This window comes from Giraffa tippelskirchi, chromosome 8, assembly GCF_054371585.1.
Source record: "Giraffa tippelskirchi isolate mGirTip1 chromosome 8, T2T-mGirTip1v1.2.pri, whole genome shotgun sequence".
In the NCBI taxonomy this organism is placed as follows: Eukaryota; Metazoa; Chordata; class Mammalia; order Artiodactyla; family Giraffidae; genus Giraffa; species Giraffa tippelskirchi.
This window is the reverse complement of record NC_137282.1, coordinates 158,096,860-158,123,187: the sequence shown is the minus strand read 5'-3', so window position 1 is coordinate 158,123,187 and position 26,328 is coordinate 158,096,860. Positions and strand designations below refer to the sequence as shown.

The 26,328-nt window shown below is 43.4% G+C and overlaps 2 protein-coding genes across 2 annotated transcripts in view; one reads left to right on the top strand and one right to left on the bottom strand.

The window, feature by feature from the left end:
• The window catches only part of LOC145518835 (N-acetyllactosaminide beta-1,6-N-acetylglucosaminyl-transferase-like), a 40,269-nt gene extending 28,337 nt beyond the window's left edge, over window positions 1–11,932 (top strand). The window contains exons 2-3 of the mRNA XM_081523852.1: window positions 2,696–2,788; window positions 9,167–11,932. Coding sequence (XP_081379978.1) covers window positions 2,696–2,788; window positions 9,167–9,357 — 284 coding nt within the window. The 3' untranslated portion in view covers window positions 9,358–11,932. The remainder of the gene's footprint in view (window positions 1–2,695; window positions 2,789–9,166) is intronic.
• Window positions 11,933–17,825: 5,893 nt separating this feature from the next.
• Window positions 17,826–20,466, bottom strand: C8H6orf52 (chromosome 8 C6orf52 homolog). Its single transcript, XM_081523858.1, has 4 exons — window positions 20,396–20,466; window positions 20,004–20,199; window positions 18,747–18,792; window positions 17,826–18,131 (listed from the first exon to the last, which is right to left on the bottom strand). The coding sequence occupies exons 1-4, from the start codon at window positions 20,464–20,466 to the stop codon at window positions 17,974–17,976; spliced, it is 471 nt and encodes a 156-aa protein (XP_081379984.1). The 3' UTR covers window positions 17,826–17,973.
• Window positions 20,467–26,328: the final 5,862 nt, after the last annotated feature.

Sequence of the window (26,328 nt, the reverse complement as noted above, 5' to 3'; positions counted from 1 at the left end):
GGGGCCCGAGATACTGCATACAGAGTCAGTTTGTGATGTTCAATATTAACGAGAATGAAAGAGGAAGAGAAATCTTTTGTCCTTTTAAAAATTAAATCCTTAAAGGAGGGCCAGGGACTTTTCGTCATGACAATGTTTTATTCACATCTTTCTGCTGTAATTATTTAATTGAAAGAGACTTATAAAGATCACACATCAGCTGACCTTGCTGACAGGAGTAAATATACCAGATTACTTATTTGCTTTCCAGACTGCCTCTACCCACCCCTCCACTTAACCAAGGCGGGTTTTATTCTAAATTCTTTCAAAGTTTGTTTTGAGACTTCCCTGGTGGTTCAGTGGTTAAGATTCTATGCTTCCAATGCAGGGGCACGGGTTCAATTCCTGATCGGGGAACTAAGATCCCACATGCCTTGGGGTGCAGCCAAAACAAAAGTAATGTTTAAAAAGGTGTGCTAAGAACAAAATAAAGAAGGCTCCGTTCTGATAGTCAAAGACTAAAGTAACTTTTAAAGTGTTAAATGCAGACTAAAATAATAGGAAGAAATATTGCTTAATAAAGAGTTTTTCTTGAGTACTCAACACTTACAAACAAAGTTTTAACTTTGGCAGCAAGGAAAGAAGAATCTCTGATCAAGAGCCTGTAGGGGTGAAGACTCATGCTAGTTACAGAAAAGACTGCAAAATTTAGTTTTAGCTGGAAGACCTTAGTACAGTTCTTGATTTAAATCCTCATATAATTATTATGAGACATCAGAGCAAAAGGGTGGAGCTCTTTTTTACTGTCTGAAAATGCACATGTTTTCATCAATTTTTTAAAAAAATATTTTATTTCTTTACTTACTTGGCTGCGCCAGGTCTTAGCTGTGGGAATCTTCTTAGTTTCACCATTCGAACTCTTAGTTGCGGCATGTGGGATCTAGTTCCCTGGCTGGGGATCATGCACTGGGAGCACGGATATTAGCCACCGGGCCACCAGGGAAGTACCTTATCAGTGTTTTTAAAGAGGAAAAAATTTTATTTGCCTAAATCAATTAAATATCTCTTAACATATTGATCTTGTCCAATTTTTTAATTAAAAATATCCATCATCTTGGGTAATTTGGTTCTCATTAGTTTGTGTACTCGTTTTCTATTTGCCATTGTCACAATTTATCACAGACTTAGGGCCTTAAATGATGTACTTATCCCCTCTTATAGTTCTGGGTCAGAAGTCTGACATGGTCTCACCAGACTGAAGTCAAGGTGTTGGCTGCGCTACGTTCCTCTCTGTAGGGCTGGGTTGGATCCCTCTCCTTGCCTTTTCCAGCTTCTAGATGCCACCCGCGTACCCTAGCCCCTTCCTCCTCCTCACCTTGTACCACTCCAGCCAGCTCTCCACCTCCCTCTCCCACTGTTAAAGGCCCTTGTATTTACAATGGCCTTGGACAAATCAGGATAATCTCTCTAGTTGAAGGTCAACTGATAAGCAACCTTAATTCCCCTTTGCCATGTAACATAGCATAGTGTCAGGCTCTAGGGATTAGGATGCAGACTTGTTTGAGAATATGTTGGAGGCAGGGGCATTATTCTGCCTACCAGATCTTTTAAGAAAAGACTGTTTTGCAGTTCGAGTACCAATGTCATTTGATTGCTGGAGCTCTTATGACACAAATTAGCCCTCATTTAGTTGCACTTACATTGACTCCCATATTCAGTACTCCTTTTCCATTAATGGAATCTCTCTCACTTATCAGCATTAAGGACATAGAGTGGCCTGTTTCCTGAGCTTTTACTGTAAAATAGATGTTATCTGGGAAGTCCCAAAAATTTTGGATAAAGGTACTATTTACAGTAGCCAAGACATGGAAGCAACCTAGATGTCCATTGACAGAGGAATGGATAAACGAGTTGTGGCACATATACATACACAGTAGAATACTACTCAGCCATAAAAAGAATGAAATAACACCACTTGCAGTAACATGGATGGACCTAGGGATTATATTAAGTGACCTAAGTTGGATAGAGAAAGACAAATGTCATTATATCACTTGCATGAGAAGTCTAATTTAAACAATAAACTTATTTACAAACAGAAACAGACTCACAGATCTCGAAATTAAGCTTATCGTTACCAAAGGATGAAACATGGGGGGAAGTGATAAATTAGGAGATTGGGATTAACATATACACACCAGTATATATCAAATAGATAACTAGTAAGAACCTGAACAACAACAAGGACCTACTGTATATCACAGGGAACTCTACTCAATATTCTGTAATAATTTATATGGGGAAAGGATCTGAAAAAGAAGGGATGTATATGTATGTAAACTGATTCACTTTGTTGTACACGAAAAACTAGCACAACATTGTAAATTATCTGTACTCTAATAAAAAATGTTTTTAAGTAAATTCAATTAAAAGGCATTGAGATATCAGAAAATTCTCAGCTTTTCCATCTGCACTGTGATTTCATCCAATGGCATTTCTTGCAGGCTTGCAAGAAATGAAAAATAAAAAAAAAACCAATAGATTCTTTTTATAGGGGCAAGTCTAGGTTCGTAACTACCAACAGTTCGCACCACAAGCCTTTGGATTTTGTACCAATGATGAGAAAGCCTATATGAAAGAAACTATACTGGGAAAATGAGCATGCCTTGGAAGCTTAGGTTCTTATTTCTGCTTTTCTTCTTTATCAACATTGCAGGTGTCCCTGGCTCCATGCCAAATGCATCATGGGCCGGTGACCTCAGAGCTGTGAAGTGGTTTGACATGGAAGATAAACACGGAGGCTGCCACGGTGAGGCATTCTTTTCAAACTTTGAGGCCACTCTGCTTGTTGGTGTTGGCATGAAAGAAGCTGTGGTTTACAGGGCTTCTCACAGACAGACCTGCTGATGAATTCACAGACAGACCAGTCTGTGAATTATTGAACAGAGTAACTAGAGGCACAGTCCTTGAAAAGTTAATGTTGTTTTTTTTTAAATAATATTGATTTTAAAAAATTTTTATTTATCTTTGGCTGCACTGAGTCTTCCTTGCTGAGCACGGGCTTTCTCTAGTTGTAGTGAGCCGGGGCTATTCTCTAGTTGCGGTAGCTTCTCTTGTTGCGGAGCACAGGCTTTGTTGCCTGCAGCATGTGGGATCCTAGCTCCCACACCGAGGATCGAACCTGTATCCCCTGCATTGGCAGGCAGATTCTTCACCACTGGACCAAATTTAAGTATCTTAAAGACATTCTCCGTCTTATGATTACCTAGGGAGACCTAGAGGTAGGTTCAAATTATAATGGTACTTTCCTCTTGCTAGTTTCTGTTCTTTTTCTTCTTCCTTCCTCTTTCGGTCCCTTTTGATGGTGCTGCAGTTAGGAGGAGCAAGTGGTCAGGATGAGAAGTGATGTCATCTTCTCTCCATGGACCCCCATCCCTCACGTCAGCCTCTGCTCCCTCCACCGATGGGTTTCCAGGTGGCTTGGAGGTATTTGCTCTGGCATGATGGCAGGTGACAGCAACAAGAGAGATTTCCCCTCCAAATGGATAAGAACTAGAAAACAAGTAGCTGCGAAGAAGACTTTTTATCAGTCCTGGTGTATATTCCTTTAAGACTCTTGCCTGGTACATGGCAAGCAAGCATAACCAAGTACCATAGACTGAGTAGTTTAAACCACCGAAATTTCTTTGCTTACAGTCCTGGAGGCTGAAGTCGGAGATCAACATGGCAGTGGGTCTGGCTTTTCCTAAGGCCTCTCCCCTTGGCTTGTAGACGGCCATCTTCACCCTGTGTCCTCACGTGGTCTATCCTTTGCGTGTGTTTGTGTCCTAATCTCTTATAAGGACACCAGTCCTACTGGATCAGGGCCATCCATTAGACTTCATTTAACTCAATTATCTCTTTAAAGGCCCTACAGCTAACACAGTTACAGTCTGAGGCGCTGGCGGTTAGGACTTTGACATATGAATTTGGGGAAAATACAATGCAGTCTATAAATGAAGGCAATAAATATATATGTGGTGAATGATTAAGCAAACAGTTGAGTGAGTCAGTAGGAAGGTTTGCCCTGTTCTCTTCAGTAACGTAGTTTGGCCTCCTCCCCCTGCCACTAAATTTATAGCTTCACTTATTAGTTCTTTTATTCTACATCTAACATTTCAGATAATAAATAATAATAATATTTTCACTCAGTAGTGTCTGACTTACTGTGACTCCAGGGACTGTAGCCTGCCAGGCTCTTCTGTCCATGGAATTCTCCAGGCAAGCACACTGGAGTGGGTTGCCATTTCCTTCTCCATGAAGAAGAGAAATGGCAACATTTCAGATGAAAACTCTGAATTGCTGCTTCTCACTAGCTCTTCATCACGCTCATGCTACTTCTCAGGTGTGTCTCCCGAGGGTCCCCTCCCCCCATCATAGATGGCAGCACCCTTGCGTCCCTGCACAGTCTTCTCTCAAGTATATGCACGTCTTTACCTTAATCAGCCCACATTTTCCCCAGAGGACAGCCCATTGCCACCTGCTCGCACTCGTGTCATAGCCTGCCCTCCTAGTGGGGAGAGGAAAATGGAGAGGAGGGCATCTTGATCTCCTGGGTCTTCCTTAGAAAATGGATCATCTCCATCAGTGAGCGTCCCAGTATTTGGGACAGGCTGTCTTCTCCACATCCTTCTGTAACCCCTATCACCTGGCCTCTAGGGCCTCTGCGGTCATCCTCCGATCTGCTTCTCCTCTTCTCTGGCTGTAGCACTTGAGGATGTCAACATCTACAACGTGGATCCATGTGATGTGATTACTTTGCAGCCCAGCCCTCCCTCCCTGCTCCCTACAAAAGTTCCTGTCTATTGTGTATCAGCCACGTATACTCCCCACCCAAGTAGAGCCTTACTTTCAGTCTCCTTGACATCACCTGTATCCAGGATCTGCCTCAGTAGAGAAGGTATAGACCAGCCAGATTTGCATTTTTGGAAGGACTTTTGGGCTTCCCAGGTTGCTTAGTGGTAAACAATCTTCCTGCCGATGCTGGAGACACAAGTTCCATCCCTGGGTCAGGAAGATCCCTTGGAGAAGGAAATGCCAAACCTGCTCCAGTATTTCTGCCTGGGAAATCCCACGGACAGAGGAGACTGGTGGGCTAGCGACTAAACAACAACAGAAGACTTTTACTGATCACATGACAGGTGGGGGACATGAAAGTAGCCTCTAGCCAGGAACTACATAGGGTTCAAAGTTTGGGTAGCCCCGCCTGCCCCGCTCAAACAAATGGCTCGCTTTTTTCTTCTCTTAGCACCTGTTATGCCATTTGAAAACCTTAAACTGTTAGCATTAAAAATATTTGTCCCCAGACCACTATACAGGGAAAAGAAAAAGACACAGTCTGGACAGAGGAGGTAGAACTTTACGTAAAACCAGCAAGTCAGTAATACCATCTGGATTTGTCCCCTTGGCTGTATTTGTTCAAAATCTGTGACTGTAGTCACTTTCCAAGCCTTGTTAGCATTTAGAATCACAGAGTACCATTCTAGACCTGTGCTCCTGAACCTGGAGCTCCCATCTCTGATTCCAGTCTCTTTGTCACCCTACTAGTTTCTTTCACCAACTTATATACTATATATTTTACTGTCTTTCTTCCCCAGAACAGAATAGACGGCCCAGCAGTGCTGGGGATTTTGACCAGTTTGTTCATTGCCATAACCCCACATCTAAAATATGATGTTGTCATGTTAGATGTGTTTGCTTTTTTAAAATTGGGTCTTCCAGAGATTCAACTTTCCTGGCTCCCTCCTCCTACGGGTTGTTTATGAGGACCCCTTATCTAGCCTGTGTACTGTGTCAGCTTTTCATGCTGTTCTTTCAAACATTTTCGATTCCCTTGGCATTTGATCCTAGGAGGCTGATTCCTATGCGTAATCATTACTGTCATCTGCTTTTCGCCATTTGTGGTTCCCTAGGCAGAACACTGCTGAAGAGTGCTACAGAACTGTCCTAAACTCACCCACCATGTCCCTTCAGCTGGCCCCTCTGGCTGCCCGCTTGTTCTTTTATTTACATCATTATTGTCCTAGTACTCTTCATTGGCTCACCTTTAAAATCCTAATCTTGTGCTGAAACAGCCTCTCTACTCTCCAAAGGTGATCATTTCAACTTTAGGAATAACTCTGAAGACATTTGATTACAATCACCTTATCAATTCCTTTATCAAGTCATCCCTTTCCTCCATCTTAGAGCATTTTGTGTTTTTTGGGGGGAGGGGGTCTTTGAGTCTTGATTGCAGAATCTTTGTTGTGGAATTCGGGATTTGGTATGTGGAATCTTAGTTCCCTGACCAGGGATCAAATTCATATCCCCCTCATTGGGAGGTGGATTCTTAACCACTGGACCGCCAGGGAAGTCCTCATCTTAGTGCATTTTGGACCCTTTCTCCCATTGTTGCTTCCTGTTTCAAGAAGAAAAGTTACCCATCCTCACAACCAAGGTCCCCATCTGGCCTCAGTTATGTGTGGGTCCACCTCCACTATCCCGTTGCTCTCTTGCATTCTGAGTGACTCTGTCTCTGCCGGTTCTTTTCCTTCTCTCTGCCAAAATGTATTTCCTGCCTCTGTCCTCAAGACCAAGCTGTCTAGGCTGTCTCCACACGATCCAGCCCCAGATCTTCTCTCCTGTTCGCTTTCATTTCTTAAGCATGCAGGTGCTGCTTCTGTACCAAGTTCTTCTCACCTACCGCCGGGTTATTCTTTAACATCCCCAAACTCTGGCTCCTTTACCCAGTGATGTTCACTGTCTCCTGTCCCTCTTCCCGCCACTGTGAGTTAATTATCAAGTCCCATCAGCCCTGCTGTGCTCTGTCTAATAGCTTTCCCTTCCCACTCATGGCAATCATTAACCTCAAACAAACTCTCTGGTTTACACGATTACTACAGTCTCTTGCTTGGTTCCTAATGTACCTTGCAAAGCTCTGCAAAATCTAATCTTGCTGAAATCTATTTCATCTCTTCTATTAAATTTTTCCAACCCTTTCACAAAAAAAAGGGGGGGGATAAGAATGTCCCAAACCTTTCATCTATTTTAAGACAGCCAACCATAGTAGTTCTACCATATGCCAAACAAATTCTGGAAAGAGTACAAACTTCTTGAAGCTTCCTTGTTTTGAACCTGTTCTCCAACAAACTCTTTTGTCGAGCAGAAAATTCCCCTCTCTGCATTTTCCCATCAGATGCTTTCCCATCCATCTTGAGATGCTTCCCAATTCTACCCACCTGTAAACTCTCCACTCATCCTTCTCTACACTTTTCATTCAATAACTATTAATTAAACATATGATATTTACCAGGCACTGTTCCAAATGTGGGCTTCCCCATTGGCTTGGCAGTAAAGAATCCACCTACAATTTGGGAGACATGGGTTCAATCCCTGGGTTGGGAAGATCCCCTGGAGAAGGAAATGGCAATCCATTCCAGTATTTTTGCCTGGAAAATCCCATGGACAGAGGAGCCTGGCGGGCTACAGTCCATGAAGTCGGAAAGAGTTGGACTTGACTGAGCACACACACTTGTTGTAGATGTAGGGGACATAGAAGTAAACACAATGGTCTCAAATTTCAACTCTTCTCCAGCTTATATTCTAGTCTGGGGAGAAAGACAACAAAGAAACGTTTGTTGATAATGAGTACCAAAAGGAAAGTGAATCGGGGAAGAAGGAAAGGAGGTCCGAAACAGCCTCACTGAGAAGATGGCCTTGAAGTAGAGCCCTGGGTGGTGCCAGAGGGAGCCTTGAGGATGTCTGGTGGAAGGGCGTGGTCTGGGGGAGGAAGGACAGACACGGATGCTTGGGTTGCTCAGGACCAGCAAGGGGACTAGTGTGACTGATGTGAAGGGTTATTAAGGGTTATAACTGAACGAGTAAGTGGTCAGACGTGAGTCCGGGTGATGAGGGCCAGACTCTGAGGAGTCTTGAACACCATTGCTAGCATTTTGGCTTTTACTCCAAATGACACAAGAAGCCATCAAAGGGTTTCGAGCATCAGACACATCTTCTGCTTATGTCTAAAACCGCCACTCTGGCTGCTGTGCTGAGAATATGCTAACAGGCAAAAACGGAATTGACGAGCCTATCTGCAGGGGAGGAATGGAGACTCAGATATAGAGAATGGACTTGTGGATGCTGAGGGGAAAGGAGAGAGTGGGACGAATGGAGAAAGCAGCTGGCTCTGGGATGACCTGGAGAGGTGGGACGGGGGCGGGCTCAAGAGGGAGGTGATACAGGTATAATTATGGCTGATTTCTGTTGTTGTGTGGCAGAAACCAGCACAACATTGTAAAGCAGTTTTCCCCCAATTAAAAGTAAAAAAAAAAAAAAAAAAATGGAGGCACTGGAAACCAATCAGACAGGAAGATGGAGGCAGCTTGGACTAGGATGGAGGTAGCGGAGGGGGTGAAATGTGGTCAAATTCCATTAATATTTTGAAGGTTGACCTGACAAGATTGCTGCCAGATTGGACGTGGGCTGTGGAAGGAAGGGGGAGAAGGGCCGAGTGTACTGAAGGGTAGGCTTGCCCTGGATTACGGTAGAGAAGCCTTGGAGAGGATTAAGGAGTTCATAGCTGACACACAGGTGAGGTTTATTCCCCATCTAAGAGGAGAGACAGGGCCTTCCCTGGTGGTCCAGTGACTAGGACTCCAAGCTTCCAACGGAGGGGACTCAAGTTCGATCCCTGCTTGGGGAACTAAGATCCTGCATGCCTTGCAGCAAGGCCAAAAGTTCTTAATTAAAAAAAAAACCCTCATACATAATAGAGGAGAGATCAAGTAGGCACTTGAATAGCCCAGGGAAGAGACCCGACCAACTCAGCCCACAAAGACCCCTCCCATCTGTCTATATCTAGGACATCTCATCCATAAAATCCGAAGTTCGTAATACGTGAATTGCCTTGTGATGCCTATTGCATTATTCCTTTGGACTATTTAACTCTCATTTTCTGTAAGTGCATATTTGTATCTTTGTCTCCTCATAGAAAGTTTAACTCCCTTGCGGGCTGGGCCAACGCAGTCCTACTGTATCAGAATCCCCTAGCGCTTGGCACAGTCCCAGCCACGCAGCAGTCAGGTGATCACCCTACCGTTCTGCAAGCTCACACCCTTGATGCGAAAACAAGCCTGTTTTGACTGTTTCTTGTTCTCTCCTGTTACAGGCCACTATGTCCATGGCATTTGTATCTATGGAAATGGAGACTTAAAGTGGTTGATTAATTCGTCAAGCCTCTTTGCGAACAAGTTTGAGCTCACTGCGTACCCCCTCACTGTGGAATGCCTAGAACTGAGGCTTCGAGAAAGAACCCTGAATCAGAGTGAAATTGCAGTACAGCCCAGCTGGTATTTCTGATCTACTGCCACTCAGCATCTGAAGGGAAATTGCCTCTGGGAAGGAGAGCCTTTCTTTGGGAGAAACTTTGCCTGGGTTCTATGGACAGTCTCAGGGCCAAGGTTATAGCTTCAGGACCCGACTACATAATTACATGTCAAAATGTCCGCTAGACACTGTGAAATGTGCTGTTAGGATGGTTGCACGGTGATGCTGGCCCTTAGGCCACTCGGGCAGTTTCTTGAGGTTCACTGCTCATTCAGGCTCATGTCCCGATCTGTGATAAATCAAACTGTTGTCAGATCCTCATCATATTTAAATGTTCTAATGAAAAGGAGAATGGTAGATAATACTACTTAGGGAAATAAGAATCGAGTTTCTCTGAGAAGGAATCTTTTATCACAGATCTGTAGCCTCACATGAATGAACTCCCCCTGCTCTTTGCTCAGCTGCACGTCGGCATAGAAACTGCTTTCTGGGTAACTCTCCAATCTCCTTTGAACTTGAGCTGCTAGAACTGAGAACTCAGTCTTGTTCCTGAGCTTCAACAGTAGCATTTTCAAACTTCCTGTGCCTACAGTGGTTTTTTGTTTTTTTTTACATTTTTTACATTCTGTATAGAACGAGTCATTCACAGGAGACCAAATTTAAGACAGCAGCCACTGCCTGCTACTTCAGTAAAAGATCCTCAGGTAGTTCGCTTCTTGAATATTTGTCAGAGTGTCCTCTGATCCCTCGTCCCTCATTTTCAATTGAGAACATGGGAAAGTTCTCAAAGAACGAAGGTATTTCAAGAGGGCAAGTAGTATTGCATGGGTGTAGCCTCAAGCCTTGAATATTTCAGGGTAAATCACTTCCCTTTTTCGCCTCCACCCCCACCAAAGTGGGACTTCCCCAATGGCTCAGTGGTAAAGAATCTGCCTGCGATGCAGGAGACACAGGAGATCCGGATTCAATCCCTGGGTCGGGAAGATCCCCTGGAGAAGGAAATGGCTACCCACTTCAGTATTCTTGCCTGGGAAATCCCATGAACAGAGGAGCCTGGTGGGCTACCGTCCATGGGATCACAAAGAGTCCGACAGGACTGAAGCGACTAAGCGTGCACACACCACCGAAGTGATCTTACCTGCAAAGTAGAGACCAAATTCTATCCCATGAGCCTTTAAGGAGTCCACAGTGTTCTCTGGGTAACTTTGCAGTGCCTGTGGGGTCATAGGAGTGCCTGGATTTTTAAAAGCTTTCAATTGTGGGAGAGCCTCTTCGTCGCTTATCCTTTATCCCATTCATCCATCCAATCAGTAAGTATTTCTTGAGTGTCTATTACACACCAGACACGTGCAGAGATACGAAGAAGTGAGAAGCTTTTTCACTCTGAAAATCTTGGCAATAATGCCAACATTGGAAAGAGAATCTCTAGAACTCTAGAGAATCTCATAGAGTGTATTATCCCCTCGGCTTCAGCCACCCCAGAAGGCATGTGGAACTCCCCTGACCAGGGATCAAACCCACGGCCCCTGCAGCGGAAGTGCGGAATCCTAACCACTGGGCCACCAGGGAGTGGCTGTTTACAACCAGGGTGGTTGTATTTTAACAGATTCATGGTGGGCTTATAGATTGTCATATCAGGCCCCAGTATCACCAATTACAAAGTGAGGTCTAAATCAGAGACGATTCTGAAGAGAGAAGGGAAGGAGACAGAGGCCATAGCCGATTGTTTTCTAGGCATTCTGCTTTCTCCTTTACATCTCAGGGCATTCACATCTCACAATGCTCTTGCAAAACTCGCACGATTACCCCCATCTTGCAGATGAAGTGACTGAGGCTTAGAGAGGTTGTTAGTAAGCATGAGGAAACAAGTTCTCTGAGAATCAGGCTTCTCTTACTGGTCTCCTTAGTTCGTTTCCTAAGGTGGAGCATCTCGAGAAGGTGAAGTGAAGCCATATTTAGCATCCCAGAATGGTCTCAGTGTTCACATTGAGAAAATGTCCTCTCATGTCAGAAAAATGTGAAGTCTCCTTTTGTACTCCATCCAGTTCCTTGCTATTTATTTATTCTAATGAAAAACAGCAACTACAACTAATGATACATTTAATCCACGCAATGTTACTTTTTCTGCAATTGTGCCTGTTGAATGTTAATCATATTTAACTTAAGGAAGCCCTTAATCATATTTAATGACCTTGAATTTAATGACTTTTAATGATTTTGAAGTAAAGCTGTCTTTTTTCCTGTTACCGAGAGAGATGGAAGTGCATTGGGTGATGAAAAGTCAAGGGGTGGGGAACTCACCCGGAGCTAAAGGCTGAATTTAAAATCACCTTTTTTTTTTCCCAACTTACTTACATCACGCCACTTGAGAAGAGGAATGCTTTACACTGGATCTTTCTCTTGTAGAAGAAGAAATCTTTTGTAATAGAAGATGTTTACATGTCTGTTGTTGGTCATTTCTTTTGTGTCTTAAATACTTTAATGTTGGGAGAGTTTAATGTTTGGACTAGTGGGTTTCTGCTGGCCCATGGAGATGCCCTGAAAATTTTGTTTTTGATGATGTTCCATGTTGTTTTCTTGGAAATAAATTAATATATTGTTTTCCACACTGGGGACTGTTGTATGGCTTTATTTGATTGGTATTTAAAAAGACCATCCTCCCAGCATTGTCTTTTTTAGAAAATTTTATTTGGCTGCATCGGGTCTTAATTGCAGCAGGCGGGATCTTTCGTTGTGGCTCCTGGGCTCAGTAGCTGTGGCGCGTGGGCTCAGCCGCACCAGGGCACTTGGGATCTCAGTTCCTCAGCCAGGAATCGAACCCGCAGCCCCTGCACTGCAGGGCGGATTCCTAAGCACTGAACCACCAGGGATGTCCCCCTCCCAGCATTTTCTAAAAATACACAAATAAATACATTCATGCAAACATATACCTCTTTAAAAATGCCCATTCCACTGAAAAATAATGAAGCTTTCCCTGTGTGGAGTATTGGAGAGAATAACTGGGAATGATAGAGACAAGAATACAATGGAAGATCACTTTCATTTCAATTGGGATTTTAAATTCAGAATCTGAGGCATGCCTATACATGAGGCATCTCCTATACATGCCTCCTTTATTTATTTTTTAAAAATCAAGGTACAATTTAGGAAAAAGACCTGTTGATATTATCATAATTATTCAACTGTCAAATGCCAAAGTTTTTGAGCAGTCTTTCAGTGCTAAGTTTGGGTAAATGAATATTTCCTCTACTAGACACATGGAAAGTGATAGAAATACTAAGGAAAATAACTCATTTAAACAATATCTGATGCACCATTTTTTAATTCATAATATTTTATTTTATTTTTTTAATCCATAATATTTTAAAACTAAAGTGAAAAATATTTCAAACTACAAAAACAAAAATATGTGTTCATAAAAAATATTTTGTAGTTTAAAAATGTTTAAAACTACAAAAACAAAAATATGTGCTGTATATCATAGGAAATACATAAATCAACTATAAAAATAAATAAAATATATAAATATATTTTTTAAATAAATATTTCCTAAAAATAGAAAATACATAAATCCCAAAATAAATAAGAATATTTTCTGAAAATAGAAAATACATAAATCAACTCTAATACTTTGGCCCCCTGATGTGATGAGCCAACTCATTGGAAAAGACCTTGATGCTGGGAAAAATTGAGAGCAGGAGGAGAAGGGGCGAATGGGGATGAGATTGTTGGATGGCATCATCGACACAATGGACATGAGTTTGAGCAAACTCTAGGAGATAGTGAAGGACAGGGAAGCCTGGTGTGCTGCAGTCCATGAGGTTGAAAAGAGGCATGACTGAGCGACTGAACAACAAATCAACTATACTTCAATAAAAAATTTTAAACTGGATTTAAATCAAGTTGACAAGTTAAAAAAATAGAATACAGAAGAATATAGGATAAAAAATGAATTACTACAGAAGGATACAGGATAAAAAGTGAACTCCTTTCTCCAGAAGGAATCACTCTTTGGCGTCAGTGTCTTTTCAATATGGTAATATACACTCAGATATCCTACGGCAGTGCTGTCCAAAAGAATCTCTGCCATGATGAGAACATTATCTATCTGCATTGTCCAAGATAGTAACACTCATACTAGCTATTGGGCACATTTCCAAGGAAATGTTAACTTATTTTATTTTATGTGACTAGTGGCTGTTGTACTGCGCAGTTCTATAGCTACACAACCGTTATGTACCTGTGCTTATTATACAGTGGAAATACAAAGACACGCAGACTGGCTTTTTTTTTTTTTTTAAGAGTTGATTATTATAGATATATAATAGAATTACAGCTTTTTGTAACTTGCTTTTTTGAGCCCTTCAAAAATAACTTTATTTTTAGAATAGTCTTTTTTTTTTTTTACTTTCTGGTTATACCATGCAGCTTAGATCCTTGACGAAGGATCAGACCCACACCCGCTACAGTGGAAGTGTGGCATCTTAACCGCTGGACCTCCAGGGAAGTCCCACACTGTGAGACTTTAGCAGAGCAGTCTACGCCAAGTGGGAAATGGGAGCTGAGATCCATGTGAACAGACTCCAGTCTTCCAGTTCGGTAATGCCAGAACTACACATTTTCTGTTGTGACTACTCCCTCTTCTGGTCAGGATGGCTGAGGGTCAAGCCAATGGGAAAGACACTGACGGTCACCCTCCCAAGGCCAAGCTCTGACCTTAGAAAGAGGTCCCCCAGTGACGGCTCTGGGAGGAGGAAGGTAAAGAGATGATGTTGACTGTGCTCACGTTTCAACACCTACAAGGTTTGAATGTGGTGGGCTTCCATGGTGGCTGTCGGGAAGATTAACTGCGGTGAGTTCTGCTGGGAGCCCAGGAAGTCTGACCCACATCTTGGGAAGGATCCTGAGGGCTGTAGTAGACAGGGGGGGCTGAATGGTCTAAAAGGGGCTTCCCAGGGGGCGCTAGTGGTAAAGAATCCGCTTGCCAATGCAGGAGATGCCAGAGACACAGGTTCGATCTCTGGATCGGGAAGATCCCCTGGAGGAGGAAATAACAACCCACTCCAGTATTCTTGCCTGGAGAATCCCACGAACAGAGGAGCCTGGTGGGCTGCGGTTCATGGGGTCACAGAGAGTTCGACACAATTGAGAGAGCGCACACAGACACAGACACACACCAGGTTTGTCCGAAAAGAACCAAAATTCAGAAACCAACGGCCAGCGTCATGTGTCAAACCGTAAAAGTGAGTCTCAGGCATGTAATTAAGAGTTGAGGTTATTAGGTGAATCGCTGAAAAAGTGAGTCAAAGTGAAAGTGAATTATTTATAAGCTTCAGGCTATTTATTTCCATTAAAGTGAATTATCAGTGAACTTCAGGGCATCAACTGTACAGAAGGCAAAATGGAAGGTTTCTGATGACTTCCCAAAATGTTTTATTTTAAAAAACCTTATAGACTTCAGAGAAAAGTTGCCAAAATGGTATGGAGAATTTGTGTAGACCTTTCACTCAATGTCTAAGGTTAACATCTTACAAAATCAAAGTTCAGTGGTCAAAACCAGTTTTGTTTGGTTTTTAATTCTGTGCTGGCTGTGTGTTGAGCATTGGAGGCAGGTGACTTTTACCTTTGTACTAGACAGACCAGATGGGTAAGGCGAGTCCCAGTAACATGGAGTGCCTTCACGTTAAACCAAATGACGGAAACAGACTGGACTGGTCTCAAACACCATTTCCTGATGAAGATCGTACTATGGAAAGGAAACGTCTGGATTTCCCAAGTGGTCCAGTGGTTAAGAATCCACCTGTCAATGCAGGAGACACGGGTTCGGTCCCTGGTCCAGGAAGATCCCACATTCTGAAGGGTACCTACTGAAGCCCTTGTGCCTGGAGCCTGTGCTCTGCAACAAGGGAGTAGCCCCGCTTGCCACCACTAGAGGACGCCCGAGTGCAACGAAGACCCAACGCAGCCATAAATAAATGAATAAATAATGTTTTAATTTGATTTTAAAAAAAAGAAAAGGACAAGTCTGTATATCCTTTATCTAGAGTATGGGAATGGGATAAACGAGAAGGTTGGGGAACAGAGCAAATCCACCGCCAGAGCCCGAAGAAGCCAGTGGGGAGAGAAGCAGGGGAGAGCAGTCTGCATATTAGAGATCTCTGGTTGGGAAACTCTAGATTCATTTCCTGAAGCTCTTACTAAACAGGTGTAATGGGTCGTGAAGAGCGAGGAGGGAAAGCGCTGATGACTGCCAGGGCCACAGATTGAAACTCGGGTTCTTGACACATATCTCTGAGCAGGTGAGGCATGATAACCCCAGGATTAGCACTCCAAGGGGGCTTTCACAAAGGACCCAGCAGGAAGTGTCTGAATGAGACTTTCCGCCTGCATGGCTGGCTGTGTATCAGATGACCCAGTGGAAGAAGGATGGTTTAAAAAGTAACCACAGTCGTTAACAGACTCTTTGGGGATAATGGCTACAAAAAGCAACAGAGTGACTTAAATACAGGACAGGCTGGTAGGGAAATAATTTGAAGGCTAGGAAACTTACTGATGCTGCAGTCATTACCACATATGGAAATTTTCCTATCTGGGTATGGAATCAAGAAATTTTTCCAAGGGGTGGGGGTCATCTAGGCAAATGCCATTTAAAAAGCTTCCACCAATATAAAATAAGGGTAAATAAATATTGCTGTGTTTATGTAGGATTTTTTTGAGCTGGAAGCTTCCACTCATTCCTTCATATGAATATGTATGTGTGTATTTCATTTTATTTACTTTTGGCTGTGCTGGGTCTTCCTTGCTGCATGGGCTTTTCTCTAGGTTCAGGGAGTGGGGGCTACTCTCTAGTTGCAGTGAGTGGGCGTCTCATTGCAGTGGCTTCTCTTGTGGAACACGGGCTCCAGGGCATGCAGGCTTCAGAAGTTGGGGCTCTCGGGCCCTAGAGTGTAAGCTCAATATTTATGGCACACTGGCTTAGCTGGTCCACAGTATATGGGATCTTCCCGGACCAGGGATTGAACCTATGTCTCCTGCATTGGCAGGCGGATTCTTTACCACTGAGCTACCAAGGAAGCCCCCTGTATTTTTTTTTTTTTTAATGGCTGCACCACGAGGCTTGTAGGATCTTAATTCCCCAACCAGGGACTGAACCCAGGCCCCAGCAGTGAAAGCACGGAGTCCTAACTACTGGACTGCCAGGGAATTCCCTAGACACGTTTTTAAAATCACATTTTCCTTTTTATTTATATGTAAGATGGATGTAAGTAAAACAAACTGGCTATTTCTTGACAACAAATATGCAAGGAAACATGGATTTGTGGTCACTTTTCTAACGACAAATATTTATGCTTGAAATTCAAATTTATTTGGCCATGCTGATGTGTGTTTGTGTCTTTTTCACTCCATTGTCAAATCATAGTGTAATCTTTTTGTGTGCTCAGTCACATTCGACTCTTTGTGACCCTGTGGACTGTAGCCCACCAGGCTCCTCTGTGCATGGGATTCTCCTGGCTGGCATGTAAAATAGGATCAACTCTAGGGGCTGGGCTCCCCTGCTGGTCTCACCTGGGATCACTCCCAGGGTTACAGTCAGTGGACAGTCCAAGATATCAGGTGAGTGAGGCTGTGTGTTGGCTGTGTACCAGGGCACCTCAGTTTCCCTCCACATGACCTCCAATCTTTAGGTTTGAGTGGGTTTCTTGGCATGATGATGGAAGTGTTCCGCAAGAGTAAAACCCCAGAGTGAAAGTGCTCATCAAACCACGCATTGAAGTTGCAGAATGGTGTCTCTGGGGGTCCACTTGCTCTGTCTCAGAAGGCCGATAGGCTGTTTTGATCATGCACACTTTTTCCAAGCTGAGGATTCAACTGTCGTCTATCATCCAGTGCTCTCATAAGAGAGCCTGCGGGTCTGGCGATGGAGATCAAACATCTAGTTCTAACACATTTTTCTATACCAGATACAGGCGAGAAGGCTTGCACTGTTTGTGAAGAGAAGAAAGCAGCAAATCATTCAATATATCAGAGTAGCTAATGGCACCATCAGTTTAGGTCAGGCCCATGTTGTATTAAATCTATTCCCTTTTTTTTATATACTTTTATATAGTTGATTTACAATGTTGTTTTATAGTTGATTTACAATTGAAATATAGTTGATTTGCAATGTTGTTTCAGGACACCTATTTTCAAATGCCTTACAGTGCAGCCTGGTCTAACTTGATAGTTCTGTGACCTCTCTGTTGTTACTGGTTAGCTGCTAACTCTTGTCTGACTCTTTTGTGACCCCCGTGGACTATAGCCCGCCAGGCTGTGCTCTGTCCATGAGATCTCCCAGGCAAGAATACCTGGAGTGGGTTGTCATTTCCTTCTCCAGAGGATCTTCCCCACCCCAGGGATGGAACTTGAGTCTCCTGCATTGGCAGGTGGATTCTTTACCAGAGTCACCAAGGAAGCTGGATGTGACCTGCTGGCACCCACATAATACAACACACTTCCAGAAATGAACGTGCTGGTAAAGTTTATTTACATTACATTCTCTCATCTCAATCAAGTTTAAGTCCTGGGAATCTGTATTTACATACACAATCCAGTGCCTTCCGGGGAGAACTTTTTTTAAACAAGACACAATGAATATGTTAGTTGGGTAGCTTAATGAGCATCTTGCTCTTGGGGGGTCTCATCTGGGATTTCCGAGTGCACTGTATCGAGAGGCTGCCAGTGGCAATTCACGAGAGATTGGTAGAGCTCTTCACTTTTCACCATAAACTCTTTGTTGAGTTCCTCAATATTCAAGTGGAGATTCGGATCTGCAGAAGCCAATAATACATACAGGAAAAAAAAACAGAGTTTTACAGGACACATATTAGAAATGGCTTAAAACTAGAGCTTTTAAAAAACATCAGCAGGAAATAGTGCAGATATTTAATGTTAATTTTTTAAGTTGCGTGTTTACTTTCGATAAGACTTCAAAAATAGAAACTGAAGCTACAAAAGCGGTGCAACTGGATTCAGTGAGTAGATGGTGGGAGAAATGGAGAAAATGGACAGAATTAAGAGATAATTTGGAGACAAATGGACAGTACTCAGAACTGCGTTCAACTTGGACCAGAAGAGAGAGGAAGTGTGGGGGGCGAGTTTTGAGTTTCTAGCTTGAGGACCTAGGTGGATATGACCCCAAGGACTGAGCCAGGACCAGATCCCTAAGACAGGGCTCTGAAAAATAAACATGCTGCTGGATCGGTTCAGTTAACAGACTGATAGAAACGAAGAAGTGGTTTATAACAATTAATTCAGAAACCAAGGGAGGGAGACCTACGTTGGAACTTTCCGGCAGGATCTCTCAGTTTATAGCCAGCTCAGTGAATGAGGGACCTGGAAAAAGGGTTAGTGTTGTTTTCAACTAAACATAAGGCTTCTGTTACCTTCTAGTGAATCTTCATCTTGGTTTTCAGCTAGAGGTGTGGTTTCCTGCAATGAAAATCAGTATGTTAAAATTTTTTTTTTTTACTTAAGGAGTTGCTATTGACACACTTTCCTGGAAGAATTTAGCTCTCAAAAATAATATCTATAACACTAAAATCTCTTTCGATCAAATTTTGTTTTGAATTTTGATTAAAAGAACCTTCAGGGACATCCCTGGAGGTCCAGTGGCTAAGACTCTGTGTTCCCAATGCAGGGGACTAGGGTTCAATCCCTGGTCAGGGGAACTAGACTCCACATGCTGCAACTAAGACATGGCACAGTCAAATAAATAAAGTTTTTTTTAAAGTCCCATTAAAAAAAAATCTACAACATTAAAGTCCCTTTTGATCAAGCTTTTGAATTTTGATTAAAAGAGCCTTTAAACGACAAAAGACTACAATTATGCAACAGGTAAGCTGAGCCCATAGAAGAAAACCCACACAGGAGGAGCACTGGTCAAAGGAGCCTGCCTTCTCTGAAGCTTCAGGGATCTAAGCGGCCCCCTGGGGTCCGGGGAAGGAACCAGACAGCAGGGGCCCCAGCCTCAGACTCCACAATCCCTGTGCCCAAACCTGCACCGGGACCTCTGCCATTCCTTCCAGCTGACAGTCTGCAAAGTCTCCATGGGTACAGACCCCTCGTGGCCTTCCAATCCCACCCCAACCCCACGGCTCAGCTAAGGACCAGATGGTAGCTGCTTGAGGAAGCACAGAGGCTACAGAACAGCAGACCAATCCTTCATCTTAGGGAAGGAAGGACGTAAATTCCAGAAGCACTCCCCAAACAGATCTTGGTTAGTCACTCTAGACTCCATGGGCTCTCCAGGGGCAGTGTGAGTTATTACCATTCCTCTCTACAGGCACCGGTGGCTCAGCAGTAAAGAATCTGCCCACAATGCAGGACACCTGAGTTCGATCCCTGGGTCGGGAAGATTCCCTGGGTTGGGAAGATCCCCTGGAGACAGGAATGGCTACCCATTCCAGTACTCTTGCCTGGAGAATCCCATGGACAGAGGAGCCTGGCAGGCTACAGTCCATGGGATCCAGAAAGAGTCGGACACAATTGAGCAACTAAGCACACAGCACATACACATATGAGGGAGCAGAATCCAGGGCTGAGGGAAGTTCGAGGGGATTTTTCCAGGGCAAGGAGAAAGGAAAAAGGTGTCTCCATACCGGACACGCAAACAGCGCAGTATGTATGCCAGGGAGACATACCCTGGGTGGAAGCGAAGTCTCCGCGGGGTATCCAGAGGTCTCAAGTGCAGAATAAAGGTTGGGTCCATTTCCACCCACCCCGCAGCCAGAGCTATAGCCAGGAGGATAACTGCTCCGCTGTTGCTCGTACCAGCTGCCGAAGGAGTGAGGCTGGCAGGACGGGAAGCCTGGCTTCACTCTAAGAGCAGAGGGGAGAAGAGAGGAAGGATATCAACAGTCAAGGCAGAATCGCTCAAAGCCCTGGGACTCGATTCTTCTTTCTCCAAGTAAGGAGGGTGTCCGCTTTCACTAAGAACACCTATTTTCAAAGTGGTAGTCTGTCAATTGCTAAACTGTGTTAAGAAACAGAACACTATCAGCCTTTTCATTCAGAATAGGAAAAATCGGAGCACCTTTGCCAATGCCAGTAATAAGTATCCTCTTGAGTTGAGCCCAAACCTGCAAAACTCTCCTGTCCAGCCATTTATCCAGACCCTTGATAAAATGACTGGGAATCCACAGTTTTATCTCTCGCATCAAAGATCCCAGCCCCTGGTCTAAACCCTCTCAAGCCCACAAATAGCACTTCCAGCTGCCTCAGAAATGGGAAATACCTGCAGGGATCATTCCTGGCAGGTAGTTAATTCCTTGACTTCCAGGTGGGTTAAAGAGTGGGTGGGGATGGGCAGGAGTGTATTGGAGTCACCTGGAGGAGCCCCTGCAAACTGTGCGGTGGGCTTTGAGCTGCCTGCCTCCTCCCCCAACTGTCAGACCCCAGGAAGCCGTCAGAAAGGGGAGGCTGGGAGGGTGGGGCAGAAAGGGGGTGTGTGGCGGGCAACTGTGAGGCACACAGCAGTCTCCGGCCCCCACACAGCAATGTGTAAGGAGTCACTTTTAATCACTAAGACCTTAACACAAAGACTACAATCTGATGTTTCTCTCCTCAGTTATCTGGAGAAGGCAATGGCACCCCACTCTAGTACTCTTGCCTGGAAAATCCCATGGACGGAGGAGCCTCGTAGGCTGCAGTCCATGGGGTCGTGAAGAGTTGGACATGACTGAGCGACTTCACTTTCATGCATTGGAGAAGGAAATGGCAACCCACTCGTGTTCTTGCCTGGAAAATCCCAGGGATGGGGGAGCTGGTTGGCTGCTGTCTATGGGGTCGCAGAGTCGGACACGACTGAAGCGACTTAGCAGCAGCAGCAGCAGCTCCTCAGTTATCTGCAAAGAATGACTACCAGGATTGGCATCTAGTGGACTTTTCTTTAAACATCCACTGCAGGCTGAAATCATCATCCTAACCAGCTGGTGGAAAGAAGTGCTCTCTCTCTCACACACACACCCTAACCAGCTGGTGAGAAGTGCTCTCACACACACACATACACGTACACACACCCCTAACCAGCTGGTGGGAAGAAGTGCTATCTCTTTCTCTCAAACACACACACACCCCTACCTTAATGCAAGTATGGAAAAATTTTCAAAGAAATCTTTCTGTAATTCAGTATTTTTTAAAGCACAACAAACAGCTTCCTAAACTTTAAGGCCCATTCAAATTACCTGAGCGTGTTTACAATGTGGGTTTGAATTCCATTTGGAGGGGAGCCTGAGGTTCTGACAATTTCCATGCACTCTGAGCAGCAAGTCTATACAAAATGTCAAAACTTAAGAAAATAACTTTTGAGTCTAAACGGGGACACATAGGACCTGGCCATTTCCTTGTAGCTTGTTAATACTAGTCCACTATTCAAATGCTTGTGTGCATGCTAAGATCACTTCAGTAGTGTCCAACTCTTTGTGACCCTCTGGGCTGTAGCCCACCAGGCTCCTCTGTTCATGGAGTTCTCCAGGAAAGAATACTGGAATGCATTGCTATGCCTTCCTCCAGGGGATCTTCCTGACCCAGGAATCGAACCCACGTCTCTTATCTCTCCTGCATTGGCAGGTGGGTTCTTTACCACTGGGGCCACCTGGGAAGCCTCATTCAAATGTTTAATGTAGTTTCTATTTACCTGTAATGTGAAAAATAATCATCATGATGAATTCCAATCGTTCAACCATTCACCCATCATTTACTCAGCCCCTCCTATACACAGTGCAGATGCCTGGCATTGGTGCCACAGTGGAGCTTATACTCTAGTAATTTAATTTCCCTGTGTGTTCAAGGGAGATGTTATTGATTAGCAGCTGTGTACACATAGTTAGGGGCCACCCAATATCCGGTTCCCTTTTCTTCCTTAATAATAGAAGCTTGATTTTATTTGGAAGTAGCAGGTGGCCAGGTGGCCGAAGTCTAGCTAACAAGAAGTAAACAGCACTATCACAAGGGGGTTGAGGAAAGCTTTGTGGGCAGAGGGTCTGCTTAGCTGGAAGGTGTTTTTTGTTGTTGTTTTCTACCCTTCTCGCAGGTCGAGAGCTGACATTACAGATGTGATGGACGAAATCAAAAGAGCTCTGCACCTCTCTTGGCCTATGAGGTGATATCAAAGGGGAAGTCACACAACCAAACACAGGATCTTAAAGAGCAAACAGGTCAGGGTCCCTGATGATTGGAGACTCCCTGTACCAGCACTGAACCAACCTGCCTCCAAAGGCCTTTGTCTTAAGAAAGAAATCTGTTGTTTAAGCCACTGCTGTAAATTATATGAAATTAAAAATAATTCTTGGGGCTTCCATGATGACTCAGGGCTAAAGAATCTGCCTGTAATGCCCGAGATACAGGTTCAATCCCTGGGTCGGGAAGATCCCCTGGAGAAGGAAATGGCTACCTACTCCAGTACTCTTGCCTGGGAAATCCCATGGACAGAGGAGCCTGGGGGATTACAGTCCATGGGGTCGCAGAGAGTCAGACACAGCTGAACCGAGCACAGCGGCAACGGGCATAGTTAATGAGAACTGGTGGTGAGGAGTGGAAAACTGACAGAAACGTTAAAAAATATAATTCTCTAAAATTTTTATACCATTTTGAAGGTTATTTTCCATTAACAGTTATTATAGCTATATTCCGTGTTGTACAATACATCCTTGAACCAATCTTACACCCAATAGTTTGTACCTCCCCTGCCCCGACCCCACCCAACACACACTGGTAACACTGGTTTCTTCTCTTATCTGTGAGCCTTTTTTTCTTTTGCTGTATTCACAGTTTGTTGTATTTTTTTAGAAAAAAACAATTCTTATATATTGTAGCAGCTTAGAAATCAAACTTAACGTTATCAGTGAAGATTCTTTCAGAAAAGCATTATGTTTTTTCCTTCTGTTATTTAGGACTTTTTAAAAAAGACAATGAGAATTTTGGCTATGACTGAGAGATGGAGCTGTAGTGGTAAAAGAATGTGGAAGCTGACCCTTCATGATATGGTGGTAAGGAGGCTGGGATTTGCGAGATCTATAGGGCATGTTGAACCCACCCAGCAAGATGGCAGGGGCCAGCTGCTATGAGCAAGACTCCAGAGATGAAGATGGACATTCAGGCAGAATTTTAGATGATGGTGACAAGGAAGAGTTCACAAACACTGCTTTGATCTTTAACAGTTTCAAATACAAACCTCCCATAGTTTACCTGGATTATTCTCATGAAGCAGGTGAAACAAATTTCTTTCAGGTCTGGGTCCAGGGAAAGTAGCCCACTTTCTCTGTCTCCCTGAGCTCTACATGCAGAGGACATCAAAGTCCTCTGAGAATACAAGCACATGCGACGTCCGTAGTCACCAAATTTAACAGACTTACTACCTGTGACAGTGTGAAAGGAGGGTAACAGAGCAGGAACATTAGACTCACATGAGATTTCTAACAGGGCCAATTTCTCTCCACTGTATCCTGCTTTTAGCTCAGTATATCCACCTTCTTACCACCCTCACCCACCCTGCAAAACGAAGGCTGGCTTTTTTCTTTAGCAAACCAAACAAAGCCAGGTGCTGACTAAATACTGGTTGAATGAATGAATAAACCAATGCCTGGCTCAAGCGCAAAAAGCTTTTCTATCAATAATATAAATGCAAAACTAGAAACCCCGTTGTCCTTTAGAGTTAAGCCCTATCATGCAAGGCTTGGTGGTTTCTTGGCAATTGGAGTTTTCTTAGAACGAGACTGAATGGCTTTTTCCATCCTGTGTTTGGAAAGAGAACAGAAGGCTTGGCAGGAAGTATGCGATTTGAATCCATTTGAGCAGATACATATCGCATTGTGCGTTTTTCTTTAGACAGAGAAAAACCACTTTTCTTCTTCATTAAGAGACAACACTGGAGCCCAAGGAAAAGTGAAAAGCAGCAGCAACGCCAGGGTCTGCTGTTACTGAGCTGTGTAGTTTTGAAAGAGTTCTGGACCTACTTCTCCATTTATATCCTCAGACCGGATTAGAGTATTTTAGCTTTAGAGGCATTAATCTTTTTGAAAATGTGATGAAATCCTATGAATGCTCTCTTTCATAAACGTCCATATACAATTCTGCATATGATTTCAGGGCATTCACAAGCCTGAAAACATACACATCAATTCTCCCCCATTAGGAGCCCCAGGACCAGCTGCTCTAAGGTCTTCTAGGCTCTATGCCTGGCTCCACTAACTTTTTACAATAAAAAAAAAAAAAAAAAAAACAAGAGGAGTAAACCATTTTACGTTTATGTCGCTTGCACTGTAGTTTTCACTCTATTCTAAAAGTCTCCTGGCTGGAGCAGGAGACTTTCTTAAGCCACAAAGTTCTTCTCTAAAATGTGACAGATACTCAACTTTACTCCAATAAAATTAAAAATAAAACATGACAGATACTTAAGCTGGTAAAAGTGTGACAATCTATGTACCAGATTGTAATTGACAAGCATAGTAATAGATGCTATGATAAGTACCCTGTTATCATGATATGCTAAAATTAATTTCAAATGAACGCTAATTCTTTTCAAACAGCATTTGAAATTTCACTGGGGTAGTGAGGTGGGGCACCAGGGGGATTCCAAAAACAACAAAATACATAAGGCACATGATTTTGAAACAATTTTATTCAGTGTTTCTTTTGTTTTTGCATGAGAAACTACCACTCCCCCCTAAATAAAGATATGCAAAGTCATATATTTAAGAGAAAATGAGACTTCAAGAAATGTCCTCCTTACTTTGTGTCATGCCCAGAGGATACCCCTACAGCAATTCACACTCCTCTGACTTAGTGGTTCTTTGATGGAAGAGCCACCAGAAGAACAAGCAAGATACAGGAAAAGAATTTTAAAGGGAAAGGAAAGGAAAGGGAAGTCGCTCAGTCATGTCCGACTCTTTGCGACCCCATGGACTGTAGCCTACCAGGCTCCTCCGTCCATGGGATTCTCCAGGCAAGAATACTGGAGTGGTTTGCCATTTCCTTCTCCAGGCAAAAGAATTTTAAAAGTAAAACAAATTGTGACTAACATAACATAACTAGCACAAAGTGAAGGAATTACAGCTGTATCTCCTGTTTTTTGTACTTCAATTTACTGTCCTTTACAGATCCAGCGTTTTTTAAAACACAAATCAAAAGTCTGTGGCAACTTTGCGTGGAGCAAGTCTATCAGCACCATTTTCCCAACAGCATTTGATTCCTTTGCGTCCCTCTGTCATATTTTGTAATTCTTAGAATATTTCAAACATAATCATTATTAGTCTGTTTTGTATGGTGATCAGTGATCTCTGATGTTACTACTACTAGGACTTGTTGAAGCCTCAAATGATAGTTAGCACTTTTTAGCAATAAAGTATTTTTTTAATTAAAGACTATGCCTTTCTTAGACATAATGCTTAAAGTTAAAGTGGCTCAGTCATGTTCAACTCTTTGAGACCCCATGGACTATCCATGGAACTCTCCAGGTCAGAATACTGGAGTGGGGCCTTTCCCTTGTCCAGGGGATTTTCCCAACCCAGGGATCGAACCCAGGACTCCCACATTGCAGGCGGATTCTGTACCAACTGAGGTATCAGGAAAGCCCAAGACATAATGGGATTGCACACTTTAAATAGAGTGCAGTATAATATAAACCTAACATTGGGAAAGAAAAGATTTTGTGTGACACGTTATTTGGAGGGTCTGGAAATGAACCTGCAATGTTTCTCACCTGGGCCTGTACTGTCAAACAGTGAACACAGTTTTCAAGCGAAATGAGAAAGAATTTCAGCTCATGAGAATGAGCTGGACTTCAGTATTTCAGTGCCTGAGGAGTCCCAACCCACTCCAGTAATCTTGCCTGGAGAATCCCATGGACAGAGGAGCCTGGACAGAGTCGGACACAACTGAGCGACTCATACTGGGTTTTATTACTGTTTGACTTTGCAGCTAACTCGGGAAAGGTGGTGAAAAGAAATTAAATGAGACTCCCTTCTGGAA

Coding starts and splice junctions, on each gene's coding strand:
- C8H6orf52 (XM_081523858.1), bottom strand. CDS start 20,466: ATGGCTGGACAGGAGAGTTTTGCAGGTTTGGGCTCAACTCAAGAGGAT. Junction 20,200..20,395: donor TATTACTGGCATTGGCAAAG/GTGCTCCGATTT, acceptor TCCTTCCTCTCT/TCTCCCCTCTGCTCTTAGAG. Junction 18,132..18,746: donor AGATGAAGATTCACTAGAAG/GTAACAGAAGCC, acceptor TGGCTTCTGCAG/ATCCGAATCTCCACTTGAAT.